Genomic DNA, 13,823 nt, shown 5'->3' on the forward strand with positions numbered 1-13,823 from the left:
TTTGTCATAATCTAAAGCCTTCTAAAGACATGCAAGAAAAGCGTCATGGGAGTTGTAGTTTTACAACATCTGGGGATCTACCTATTGGGCACCCCTGCTCTAGTTAATATCAGTAATTGTTTCCCTAAAAGTTTATCTATTTGAAAGAGTGTGGCCCATTTGTATTAGGCATTGCATGCTAATATTTTTACTGTTAAATATTGATATAAATTAATAACGAGGCTTAAGATAGATCACTTGGTATGATATTGTGTACATGTGTTTATAGGTCACCTGGTTACCCTGTCTCAGCCCTTGCAATGAGATGCCTAACAGAAGCGTTACCAGAAAACAGGTACTATGTCTCTACAACTAGGTTAAATATAACTTCAGATCCAAGTTAAGGTAGCTTAAAATGTTTTTAGACTCATAACTGCCATCAGTGCCAGACTGAGGACTTTGGCAAATTGGTCATGGACCGAGGGCGAGGCTCTGGGGGGGCCCACCCCTGCTGCAGTGCAGTAATGGCTGAGCTGGGGAGTTCAGCAGGTTCCCCAGCCAGCCTGCACTCCGTAAGGGACCCGCACAGCCTTCCGCGGGACCCTACTTGTACAAATATGCTCCCCCATGCAGCGCACACTGAGGGACAGCTAAGGAGCCTGCCCAAAGACCCCCCCTAGGCTGGTCCGTGTCCCTGTCTCAGTGTAACACTGCTCAGGGCAGCTCAGTATGGCTTGTTCTGCAGGAAATGACATAATCAGTCACAGTGCAAAGTGAGCTGTGCGGAGCTGCCATGAGCAGTGTTACAGGCAGCATGTCTGGGATGGTGAGGAACATTCAGAAGATAATTTTTGCACCACCAGGGAGGTAATTGGGGAGTGGGGTATTTTTTTTTTTATTTTTTTTTATTTTTTTACATCTTTAATTCTTTTTTTGTTTTGAACAAAGTGGGTACATCTGACCATGTGGTCAGCACTCACAGTTTAACGAGAAACAATACATTTGCATTAAACAGTACAATGACAACATAGACACCTTTTCGATCCCGTTTGTACCCATTCCACATTCTACTGTGTAGTAGGGGTACAGCGGTATGGTTGTGCGCAGCAAAGTTGTGTTGGCGCGTAATGTAACTACAGTGCTACTGTGTATCTAGTTGTGGTAGTTGTGTGCCCCTTTAGTTTCGAAAAACACCCGTTGACCCGATGGGTGCTTTTTATTAAGATGGGTAAGTTGCTCTGGACTGTTGGTTTACTGGCACTTTGGTTGCTCTTTGGGTTACTAACCTGAGATAGCAGTAGAGAGAGAGGAAAGCGTCCTGATGGGACGGAAGTTGGCGAACTCGAGTGTTACATCAATTCTTTAACCTGTGTTGGGAGAGTACCAGGGTGGCTGAGGCCTAAGAGTAGGGGCCATACAGAGCCGGTGCCTGGGAGGATGCCATGTATAATTTGCGTCCATGGGTTTCTGATAACTTTGACCTGTTTTTTTCCCTATCTTTTAACTTGCTCCTTGCTCCCTCTGCAAGGCCATCCATGCCTCCCATTGATCCCACCCAGCAATCTTTTTGTGAGATCTGTTTTGAACTCATATGGGCCATCCTTTCGTATTGCCCGTTAATTCTAACCTGTCAGATAACGTCTTCCCTACAGGAAATTTTGGTGGATTTTCACCCCCTTGCTATTAGTAGGTTTGCAGCAAACTAGGAGATTTAAAATGCCAGGGTCTCTTGTGCCATAGTTAGGTCGCTTGGGAACATAAACCATAAAAAGAATTCAATTGAACCTTGTATGGGTTTGTTCATTATGTCTGACAGCAGTGTGGCTATCATCTCCCTGTACGGGTTTAGCTCAGGGCATTCCCACCAAATGTGTGACATTGTACCCTTTCCTGAGTTACACCTCCAGCAGATATCAGATGTGGGCGTATACATATGAGCGACCCGTGTTGGCACTAAGTACCATCTGGTCATTATTTTCCTGAGCAGTTAAATGTGTGGGGTTTGTGCACCTGAAAGACCTTGAACTATTTAGTCTGTGGTATATCAGTACCTAGCTCTCTCTCTCCCATGCTTTGGTGAAGCTGGACAACAGCCTTGCCATGTCCACCATCAGTGTATCATAGCAGGTTGAGATCATTTTCTTTTGTGGCGCCCTAGCGGTACACATTTTCTCAATCCAAGACATATCAGACAGAGGACAGGGGTATGGATATTGTTTGTTTCAATTTTTGCAGAACAGATTGCAGTTGGAGGTAGGACATGCACATAGAAGAGGGCAGGCATGGGAGTTGTGGAAATGGAATTAGTTTGTCCCCTTTCTATATGTGGTGTAGGAACATCATGCCTGGCCTTCCCACCCCCTACTGTCAAACGTAGAAACAAGGAATTTAAAACCTCTGAGCGGTGTGGCGAGTGAGAAGGGAGTCCATGTGAGAAATTTGTTTGTGGTCGTCCCATGTTTTTAGCATGACTGAGGTCATGGGCAATGGATCGTGTATTTTTGGGCGCAGAGGTTTGGGTACCCAGAGGAGATGGTGGAGACCTTCTGCTAGCGACCAGTGGGACTCCATTTCTGCCCAGGGGGGGTTGTGTATGCCACTGTGTATGCTTATTGCTTGGTTACGTATAGTGGCTCGAAAGTAGGCCTGTAAGTCAGGGTTTGCCAATACCACCGTCTAGGTGTTTTCTAGTGGACGTGCCTTTGGAGATGCAGGCTTTACGGTGGCCAGTGATAAACTGGTTAACATGGCGTTGTAAGGTAGTGAAGTATGATGTAGGGACGTCTATGAGTAGAGAGCGAAACAGAACTGGAGTTTTGGGAGTAACATCATTTTGGCCCATCCAGGACGGAAATGTGTCTTTACATTCATCCATTTGTGTTCGGATGTCTTTGGCAATTTTGGTGTAGTTAGCCTTAAGAAGGTCATGAGGATGTTTTGTAAGTTTTATCCCTAGATATATTATATGGTCTACTCTTCTGTCGAAGTCGTGTTGTTGTTTGAGTGCGTGCTCTGTGTCGTGTTTCAGATTAATTGTCATTGCTTGAGCTTCTGCAGTGTTGAGTTAATAATATGAGAATTTGCTATTTTCCTGTATTATGTCGGTGAGTTTTGGGAGAGATGTTTCCGGGCTAGTGATGGTCAGGAGGACATCTTGCACAAAGAGGCTGAGTTTATGTTCAGTCTTTCCTATCTGGACCCCTGCAATTGCTTCACTTGTTCGTATTTGGGATGCTAGGGGTTTGAATGCTAAAACATAAAGTAAGTGGGAGAGTGCCCTTGCCATGTGCCATAGGATATATTGAATGGCTTGGACAGAAAACCCCCGGACACTACTTTGGCTGTACGACTGTTGCATAATGCCTTGACTACTGTTATGAATAGGACTGGGAACTGGTATTTTGTCATCACTGCTTCTAGAAAGTTCCAACTCAGCCAGTCAAATGCTTTTTCTGCATCCAGAGAAGCAGAAGACCTCCCACGCCCCTTCTCCTCATGGACTTCAAGATGTCTAGCACTTTTCTAGTGTTATCGGTCCCTTGCCTATCCTTGACAAACCCTGATTGGTCTGGGTGTATCAATGCTTGTAGGGTCTCCAACATCCTGTTGGCAATGATTTTTGCAAAGCATTTGGTGTCCGAAATGAGAAGGGAAATGGGCCTAAAGTTCTCGCAGTGGGTCGTGTGATTACCGTCGCGGTGAGCATGTCGGTGGGTAGTTTGGAGAGGCGAATAGCGTAGTTAACCCCTTAAGGACCAAACTTCTGGAATAAAAGGCAATCATGACATGTCACACATGTCATGTGTCCTTAAGGGGTTAAAGTGACTTAATAACTGGGGAGTCAGTATTTTTGCTAAATGTTTTATAGTAGGTATTTGATATATTGGCACCCAGTACAGCCCCTATTATGCCCTGCACCCACTACAGCCTTTATTTCCCCTGCATCTACTAAAGCACCTTTTGTACTCCTGCACTGACAGCAGCTCCTGCACTCGCAACAGCTCCTATATCGCCCTGCAATCACAACAGCTCCTTTACCATATGCACCCACTATAGCCTCTATTCCCCCCCCCAGCACCCTTTACAATCCCTATCCCTTGTCACCCTCTATAGTCCCTCCCCTCTGCAGCCCCCTGCACTCTCTACAGCCCCTTCCTCCCGGCAGCCTCTGCAGTCCCTACCCCTTTGCATACACAAGCATAGGAACACTATAGTTACCAGAACAACTACAGCTTAATGTATAGCCTGCCCCTGCAGGGGTTTGCTGTAGACACAGCCTTTTCAGTGAAAAAGCATTGTTTACATTGCTGTGTTTTACACCTTAGTGCTTACTGTGTCAGTGTTGCAAAATGTGCAGCACTGACATTCAGCATCTCCACACTCTGCATGGAGACGCTGAATGCTTGTCATAGAGAAGCACTGATTCAATGCATCTCTATAAGGAGATGACTGGCACAGCGTAGCGTTTTGCAGCGCATGCACAATTGTCTCCAGTGCTTTCCTATGGTAAAGCATTGAATTAGCTGAGATCATCTAAACTGGTGAACTCTGCCAGAGTGGCCACTGTCAGTCCTTCTGACTGCCATGCAGTTTTTTTGTAAATTACTTACTAGCATAGTAGAATGCCAGAATAAGGAGTTTAAAAGTGCCACAAATATTGTGTGCCTGCAGAATATGGCATAGATTAAAAATTGAAATCCAGGAAGCTATCAAAACATAAATATATACAAAATGTTTCTTGTTACATTTTCTTTCCTGTAACAATAAACCTTTTAGCTGTACTTAGTGTTTCATCTACATGAGTGTTTTTTGCTTTATAATTCCCTATTAGTCATTATTCTGTAGGTAAACCCCCTTTAGCCCTAAAATAGGTAATAAAACAAAACTTACCTGAATACAGCATTTTGCAAAGCACACAACGTGGCTCTGCACTCCCCAGCTGACGACATGGTAGGTGTCATGAGATCCCATCAAATTCTTCTCTAGAGTATCCTTTGGTTGGACTGTTTACCTGACTTTGAGTGCATATGGGCTCTGAGACAGCCTTGGGTGGAAAAATAAATAAATAATGGCGTATAGGCAGGTGAGGAGGGTTTAATTAAAACAGGAAGGGGGAACAAATTTTCATTTTACAGTCTAGAACAGCGTTCCGGGCTATCAACGTTACGTATGTATGCGGGGTCGTTTAACTAGCCCATGGCACAAAAGTTAATATATCTCTGGATTTGCAATGTGTCAAGTAGAAATGCTGCACATTTAGACTCCTACCACCATGACCACTTTTAAAAGCAGATGTGCTCGTGATGGTTGGAGTAACCCTTTAATGCAGATGTGTTCTGTATTAATTAAATTGGTAGATGTTGACGTTTCACTCTATTTTTGCTGTGATAATACTAGTACTCCGTGCCTATCTCTTGTTTTTAAATGTTAGCATATTTTAAAATACTGACATGATTTGACATAGCACTTATGCCTTATTGACTAATGGATGGTTATTTTGTGACAACACTATTAACATCATATTGATTCAATCTGTTTCCCAACATGATCCTTTTAATTATTTTCTATAGGTTAAGCCGGTTGCTTCATAAACATAAATTTGAAGAAGCTGAAAAATTTGCTATACAATTTGGACTGGATGTTGAGGTAAAAGTTCACCTGTGTTCTACATACACACATAAAATATTAAAACTAGAGATGTAAAAATAAGGAAATATGCTGGCTGTGTTGTAGATATTTGACTGTGAAGGCTGGATTTAGTGTATTGATAAAAACAATGATTTAGAAGAATTTTGATGCATGTTGGTAATATCCAGAAATATTTCAAGAAAAAGACTGAAGATTTGATAGAGGAGTTTACTTGCATAGAGATGTTGAGAGAGGATTTCTAAAACCAATATTAAGGAATTTATTTCATGTTCTTGGTGAGATAAGGAACCAGTGAAAGATGTGAAGAGGTTTGGTGGAAGATCAGATGAGGCAAACAGCCAGTTTTTGTATAGGATGGAGTTATTATTGATAAGTATTGATAACCAAACTATTAACACTTTATCCCACAGGTATTTAGAATAGGTAATTCTCGCCAAATAACCTAAAACAATTAACCCGATGCTGATACATACCTTAGGGGCTCATGTACCATTTGTTTTTAAAAATACATAGGGATAAAGGATAGAGCGCAAGTAACATGTTTTTCTTTGGTTTTTACTATGTATTGGGGCTGATGTGTACTGTAGTCATTGCAGCCGCCCAGTAGTGATGGGAGTTGAGCGCAGGACTTTTCTTTCTGCTCATGTACCAAAGCTTGGAAAAAAAAAAAATGTGCTAAACGATATAGATATGTATATGTATGTATGTAATCTATCTATCGATTGTCCTAGTCTAAACTTATTATTAAAGATTTTATTCTCCTGTACACTGCCATAAAAGTGTTTTTTTAAAGAAGTTTTATTGTAATTTACATCGAAGTAACTAGAATTTCTGTTTTTATACTAGTTCCAAACTGTAATTAGGAGGCAGTGTTGTCACATTGTTAATTTTATTTTCTTGCCAGCTTGTATACAAAGTCAAACTAAATATTGTATTGGAGAAATTGGCATCAGCATCCATTGGAAGTTATGGGCAAATGTTATGGCAGGAAGTTGTGGATGAAGCACAGTTGAATCTACATAAAATAAAGGTGATTTACAATTGATTTTGAGTCCCCTTAGCCTGTACTAAGAGAACTTGTGTCAAACTTAATAAAGAACATTAAACACATTCTGTCTCCACATACAGGATGATAACTTTGTTATCGAGTATTGCATCAATGCAGCATGGCCAACATATGAAACAAGTTTTAATATGCTCAATTATGCCAAGTCACGGGTAAGAGAATTCAATTTTTTTAAATCAATTTTTTTTTTTTTTTTTTTTTACTATTTCTGGTATTTTATAATAAGACCTTATGTTAGCTAAGAAAAGTAGGGGTAAAAAAATAAATCGTATATCTGAGAATTTGTAGTAATTGTTCTTTTCAGAGCAAATAACTATAATGTAGAACATTTTGTATATTGTAAACGTTAACAGATTATAGTTGGCGATCCAGTCATGACTGGGTCACCTGAACGTATAACTGTTCCTAAATGAAATATACCTTATCTTTTTTTTTTTTTTATAAATTAGTCATTTTAGAAACGCACTTCAGCATGCCTTTGCCACCATGATCTGAGATCTGTCGAATCCCACATTGCTCCCATTCTCTCTTTAATACAATTGACCATGCTTCAGAACACATAACCAAGCAGGGCAATTCTCCCTCTAGTGCCAACACACAAGATTCATTGCCAAGACATCTGTGTCAGAACAAAGTGACATTTGTCCTTTCCCCTTGCTAGAGGAATATTTGTGACAGAGAGCATGAGCACATTTTTGCAGATGGATTCCCTTAGTCTCCCCTGTCACTGAGTTTTTGGCATTGATCTCTATTTCAAGAACTGATTACTTGCTAGGGGGAGGGACCACATTTTTAAACAGTTTTACGTAAACTCTGGATTTCCTGCTGGTTTTCTTCCAAGTTGTCTGTACAAAGATAGAATAAAAACTGAGTCATTATACCCCATTAAAACCCAATACCTCTACTTGTATAACTAGAGTTTGGCAATACAAAAGGCTTTATTAATAATTTGCATTCTTGCTTCTCACAGGTCCAGAAGAAGGAAGATAAGACCTTGCCAGCAATGTCTGAAGAGATTTTGGTGTCTATCACAGATGTAATTAGCAAGTTATTTTTATTTTTTTTGTGCACAAAATTAACAAACAGCCTTGGCATGCCACAATAGCGGTATCAAGGTATAAAGAAGTACAGTATTCAGTACAGGTTGTGGCATTCGCTAGTCAGGCACATTTTTGTTGTAGTGGAAGCAAGGTATCAATTGTTAGATATCTCATTGATTAGTAAGCTTGCAAATCATACATGTTGAAGTACTTTTTTATAAGCGTAACACAGTAGTTAATCATGACCTGCATGAGGGGGTCGAGACATTTAGTTATTTGCATGGATACTCACAGACACCCCCATCTACCAAGTATGACTACCATTTTATAATGTTTTAGAAACAAGATGACCTCAAGCTACACAATCATGTCTAACTACTAGAGTAAACAAGGATGACCTAGTACAGTGTATCAGACTTGTTATGATCCTTAATTGTTGGGAACCTGGACATCTAGCTTGAAATGTTGATATATCCAAGTGTTACTTTAGGTAAACATGCTATCGAGATCGCAGTTAGTGCACCCCTGGGTGCAGTATTAGTAGTAAGCCGCACTGCAGTGGCATTAGACAGCGTGAGGAGAGGTAACAGAAACGAAAAGCAAATTATAAAAAAGAACATAATATGCAAGGTTTGGTGCATGGCATTTAAAGGCAAAAATAGCTAATCAGCTAATTGTGAAGTGAGTGACCGTAACAAAATCACAAATCTTACTTTTTTCCCTGCATATTTGTTTCACTATAACTTTAATGCACCCTTTTAATTAAGTAATACAAACTTAGGTGTGAATAAAATCTAAAAAATGAGGTTTAGTATTGATTCGGTTACTATAGCCAAAGATTCACTTATTTATCTGAATTGTGAGAATATCTCATGACTCAATTTTTGGATGTTATAGGGTAAATGTTACAAGGAGTATTATGGTTTTACAAGAGAAGTTTGCGAAATGTTTTATGGTAGGATTAAAAGTTTTTAAGTTGTCAATATGAAAACATCTACACAATAAAACCATACATTTATAGGAAGTAGAAACATTTCCTTTTGTTATCCATATAGAATGTTTTAGCGGCAATGCATGCCATGCCTGTCCTTTTTCTACTTTGGTGCCACTAAATATTTTGATCATATGTGTTAAAATGAATGAAGAATACATGATTGAAGAGTGTAAATATAATTGGCAACATAATTTATCTTCTCATTACTTGCTTGTAATTCAGCAGGTTACTTCTTAAGCTGGTTTTACCTTTGATTTGAGAAATCATAATACCTTGCAGTGTATTTCTAGGAACATAAATCCCCAATTCTGTATTAATTTACAGATAAGAGTAACCCACACGTTTGTGAAACCATGTTATTATTTTATTTTAAGAACTTGTTAATATTTCTATAGGTACTGAGAGCCCAGGCAAAGCTGACTACATTTTATGGAGCATTTGGTCCTGATAAATTCAGGTAAATATTTTGACATGTTTTCTACAGTTCCTTTCTGTTTTCCCCATGTCTTTTGCTGCCACCACTATTCTCTGTTCCCGAACTAGGACCTCCCCAGTGCCCCTTGGAATGTTCGCACCAATCAATTAAAACATTGGCAACTTGCAACAAAAGTGCGAAACCACTTTTGTTGCACGAACGCCGACCAGGGGGAGCATTTGAATCCCTAAAGGAGACGCCTCTTTGCCTGGTTTCACACAGGGACTTCACGAACGGAGGAGGTTCGCACTAGACACTGTTGCGACGGTCCCTAAAACTGGTGGGGACATTCGTTGGAGACAATGGCGGTTTGGCAGGCTTTCTGTAGCTGTGAGTCACAGAGGTGGGAAGCTTTTCCGCACTGGGACCCCAGGTACAGAGGCCCATGGGATAAAGACCCCTGGTCACCGGAGGTGGGAAACCCTAAGGATAGGTGGCAGGAACTGGGGACAAAGGATCTAAAGTTCCTGTCACACGCACAGGACCCTGACTGTCGGGAACCAGGGACTAAGGGACGGAGGTTCCGGTTCAGTTATGTGACTCTCAGGAGGGGGTGGGTCCTGGGAGAGGACATTGTCTTTTTGTGTGTTCCAACCCTTGCATATGGAAAAGTATGAAGCAGAGTGTGGCCAATAAAGTTCTTGTCGTACCCCTGGAACTGTGTGTCGTCCAGTTACTAGGGAGAAATGGGTCTCTTCACTTACTAATGGCGGAAGTAACCAGTCGAGTTACCCATGGTCCGCTATATTCACAGCCCAATGTTTTTCATATATGTCCCATTTAGTAACGCATATATCCAAAATAATACTTTTAATGCAGCATAAATGATTTAATTTATAAATACATTTGATTACACTGAACTCCTTTTTGATTGATTTCCTCAACAAGAATGAAACATACCATTAAGCAATACTTTAAATGAACATGTTCCATCCTCACATGGCCAAGTATGGTTTGCAATACTTTAGAGTAAAATTCTGACTTTATATAAATTACTTTAAATAATAGTGGAATAATGAGACAACATTGTTATCACCGTGTGTAGCTTTTTTCCAGTTTCAGTATTTTTATTTTTTTAAACATTTTTTTTTTCATATTTGAGGGGGAGTGGGTGGGACTATCAACACTAGCAAGATATCACGGTCAAAACCCAGGCACAGGCCCCATATAAAATATTACACGATTCTATGAGCATTCACTGTAACCTATTATAGATTAGAAGAAGATACCTGGTGAAAATTGATCAAGCTCAGTAAATACATTGTGATGTCAAAGTATGTATAAGTGATTATACAATACTCTAAGCAAAAAATAGGATCTAATGGATATGAGAACATTTTCAGATGTATAGGGTTCGAGTACACGAGATCTGGGCTGTCAAGAAAAACCAATATGTCAATCAATATGTAGTATTAGTTTTTGCATGTTCTCTAGGGAGACCTTGGGGTAAATCTAGTCAAAGATATGTAAGTGGAGTAAAGTCTAGTGAACACCCAATCTAATCTTCCACAATTTTATGTATTCCTTTCCAAAATGTAGTAATAGGAGTACACTCCTACTCCACATGATTCGTTGTGCCCTCATTAACGTGACATCACCTGCATAGCGAGGAAGTATTGGGAAATGTTTTATGTAGTCTAGCCAGTACCAAGTACCATCTGTATAGGATTTTTTTTTGTTAAAGGTGGGGGGAAGATTTGAGTAAGCCTTTTGAAATATTGATCATGCACTCACAATACTTCGGGTACATAGTGCCTTTCAGATCTATTGCCCACTGTTGTGCAGGTTTAGACGGTGAGAAGAGAATATACTCGGATATCACACTATTATTATTATTTATTATTGACATTTATATAGCGCCAACAGATTCCGTAGCGCTTTACAATATTATGAGAGGGGGGATTTAACTATAAATAGGACAATTACAAGAAAACTTACAGGAACGATAGGTTAAAGAGAAGTAAAATAGGAGTTATCCTCCCATTAAAATTATTCTCCGGGCCATTAACATCGCATTTAAGATCCCTTGGTGCAATCTAATATTTAATTAAATGTAGATCCTATGCATTTATTTTCCAGCTAGCCCATGACTTTCATGTTTATGAGTTTACTCTTAATTTTTGTTGTCCTTCTGTAGTGGCATCGCTTGGATTGAGTTCCTAAATAATGAAGATGTGCTGAAAGACATCCTTTTTCAGTTAGAAGAACAAAATTTGCCCTGCGCGCAATATTTGTGGCTGAGGCATCAGGTAAAGATGCTATGTTCTCTAGTATCCACTGATTGATAGATAAATGGATGGATAGATATTCAATGTTTTTAATTATTTATAACTTACACAAATTTTGTTTTTATTTTCAACAGGCAGAATTTGAAGGCAATTTTGATGAGAAGATGCTAGAGAATCTCCTTAATACGATACCTGCCAATATACCCTCTCACGAATTGTGCCTTTGGTTTAAAGATATCTTAATTCCATTTGTAAGGAGGATTGTGCCTAAAGGGCAGGTACAGTGCCATTATCATTCATTTTTTTTCCACATACAAGTTGGTTTTCAGTGTAGATGTGTCGGCAAGTATAAAAGAATCGTGGCCTGGACCTCACCACAGTTTATGTGAATGAGAATCATGGAAACTTGTATGACCCCTTTTTTTCATCCTCAAATAATGCCATTTCCTGTTAATGACTATGTATACAACAATGTTATTCTTATCAAGGTAACCCTGTGTATCTTTTCTGGTTGCATTACAGAAAATCATAGCAAAATGGCTTGAGCATAGAGCAAGGGGTCTAGAGCTGACGGACAAGGTAACACTGCAATGGGAGAAAGTTAATCAATTTTTCACAGAAAATATACTGTGCTGTAAATAAAAATCCTTCTGTATCTCTTTGGCCAAGTGATTAATTATATGTCCCTTTCAATAGGCAAACTGGCCAGAGAATGGATATGAAATGGCAGAAGTGTACTTTACATCTAAAAATCCTGCAGACTTTGGATTAGCATCGTCTTGGATATGGGTTCCATTGGTGAGTGGGAATCTCTAAACAATTTAGTATTGAACAGTTTTAGTGCATCTAAAGTCCGTGAACTGTATTACTACTTTGTCCAGGCGAAGATATTGTTGACCCTGCTTATTGTGTTTTAGAAGGAAGATGGTGATTGTGAGGAAGTTCAGCAGTTAATGAAGCTTGTCACCAGTTTGCAGGAATTAGTGGACCTCTACAGGAAGTATAATTGCAGGCTTGCCCTTTCAGAGTATGAAAAGGTAAGACCTGTCTAGTGCACAAAATGCATTTTTTTTTTTAAACTATTAATGACCAAAGCAGTATTTTCTGTCCTTTCCCTAATTTTTACTATTTTTTATTAATTTTTTGCAAATTCCCAGATTATTTAATTTCAATTGTTTCTGATTAATTCTACTTCTTTGACGGGGACTTTGTTGAATATTTAAAAACTTTGCATTGGCACTTCTTTTGAATTCAGGAAACCACAACTACTATTGTGTTTCGCATGTTGGATAAAGTTTTGGCCCCAGAGCTCATTCCATCTACTCTTGAAAAAGTTATCAGGCCATATATGTATGAACACAACCTTCAAGAGGAAGAGCTTCTTCTTCAATATATTAAGGTAAAATAAAATGTTCAACATATTAGGATAACAATTATTTGAAGCAATATTTCTTGTGTATAGATTGTATTTCAAACAAATTAAAAAATGTAAATTATGTATTATTTTTCACTTATTGGTTCAGCCTTTTGTAGAAATATTTGGTCAATTAAAAGCTTTAGATAGCATTAAATGTCCTTTATCTTGGAATATTTCACACAGAGTTTAAATTGTTGGTAAAAACAAAAATGCAATTTTCTAATTTTCAGAAAGTGTGACAAAAGTAGATAAATATAAGTTGAAGGGTTACTCCAAGGCAATAAATGGCTGACCGGATCGGCATAAGGCTCTGCAGAAGCTTTGTACATGTTGCAGCCAGTTTTAAAGGAGATTGAGTGAGTGCCTGGCAGGACCATGCAAGAGGGCAAGCTGTTGCAAAATGTTTTTTCCTCCATTACCTGGAAATGGAAGAGGAGGACCAAGGGACTAATGGCATCATAACCACTACAGTGGGCTATGATGCTTGGAGTAACCATCTCAATAAAATATTTATAAAATGGAGGTATCTAAAACCACTATAGCAATCTTAATCAATCTCTGGAATTCAAACCATGAAATGGAGTCCATTTACGCTTCCCTCCCTGACTGTAGGAATGATTTGACCCATTGCAACTTCCTTTTAGTCTTTGGAAGTAGAGGTGAGCTGACATTTTCAGCATACTTGCAGGCATTATATAAATGATTAGTGGATTCTGCTAGAGAAATGTGTTCCTCTACAGACTGGGAATCATTCCTAAAGTATAAATTAGGGAAAATGAGGCTTTATGGAGAGTATCTCATACTACAAAATACTTGAAAATAAAAATGTTTATACTCTCTGTAATCCAAATGGTTAATCTCCACTAGTTATGCTAACTAGGCTTCTCTTGGGCTCCAACTTGAAAGTGAATCCTTAAAATGAACTTCATCATAAAACATTAATCAACAAAGCATAACAAATTGTCAAGGTGTTTG

The 13,823-nt window shown here is 39.1% G+C and overlaps 1 protein-coding gene across 1 annotated transcript in view; it reads left to right on the forward strand.

The window, feature by feature from the left end:
* Nucleotides 1-13,823, forward strand: part of KNTC1 (kinetochore associated 1) — a 114,585-nt gene that overhangs the window by 30,077 nt on the left and 70,685 nt on the right. Inside the window, exons 15-26 of the mRNA XM_063454289.1 lie at nt 269-334; nt 5,550-5,625; nt 6,533-6,658; nt 6,757-6,846; nt 7,665-7,730; nt 9,124-9,185; nt 11,341-11,452; nt 11,566-11,709; nt 11,954-12,010; nt 12,128-12,229; nt 12,349-12,468; nt 12,687-12,830. Of these exons, the coding sequence (XP_063310359.1) occupies nt 269-334; nt 5,550-5,625; nt 6,533-6,658; nt 6,757-6,846; nt 7,665-7,730; nt 9,124-9,185; nt 11,341-11,452; nt 11,566-11,709; nt 11,954-12,010; nt 12,128-12,229; nt 12,349-12,468; nt 12,687-12,830 (1,165 nt within the window). The remainder of the gene's footprint in view (nt 1-268; nt 335-5,549; nt 5,626-6,532; nt 6,659-6,756; nt 6,847-7,664; nt 7,731-9,123; nt 9,186-11,340; nt 11,453-11,565; nt 11,710-11,953; nt 12,011-12,127; nt 12,230-12,348; nt 12,469-12,686; nt 12,831-13,823) is intronic.

The sequence above is a fragment of the Pelobates fuscus genome, chromosome 5 (assembly GCF_036172605.1).
Source record: "Pelobates fuscus isolate aPelFus1 chromosome 5, aPelFus1.pri, whole genome shotgun sequence".
In the NCBI taxonomy this organism is placed as follows: domain Eukaryota; kingdom Metazoa; phylum Chordata; class Amphibia; order Anura; family Pelobatidae; genus Pelobates; species Pelobates fuscus.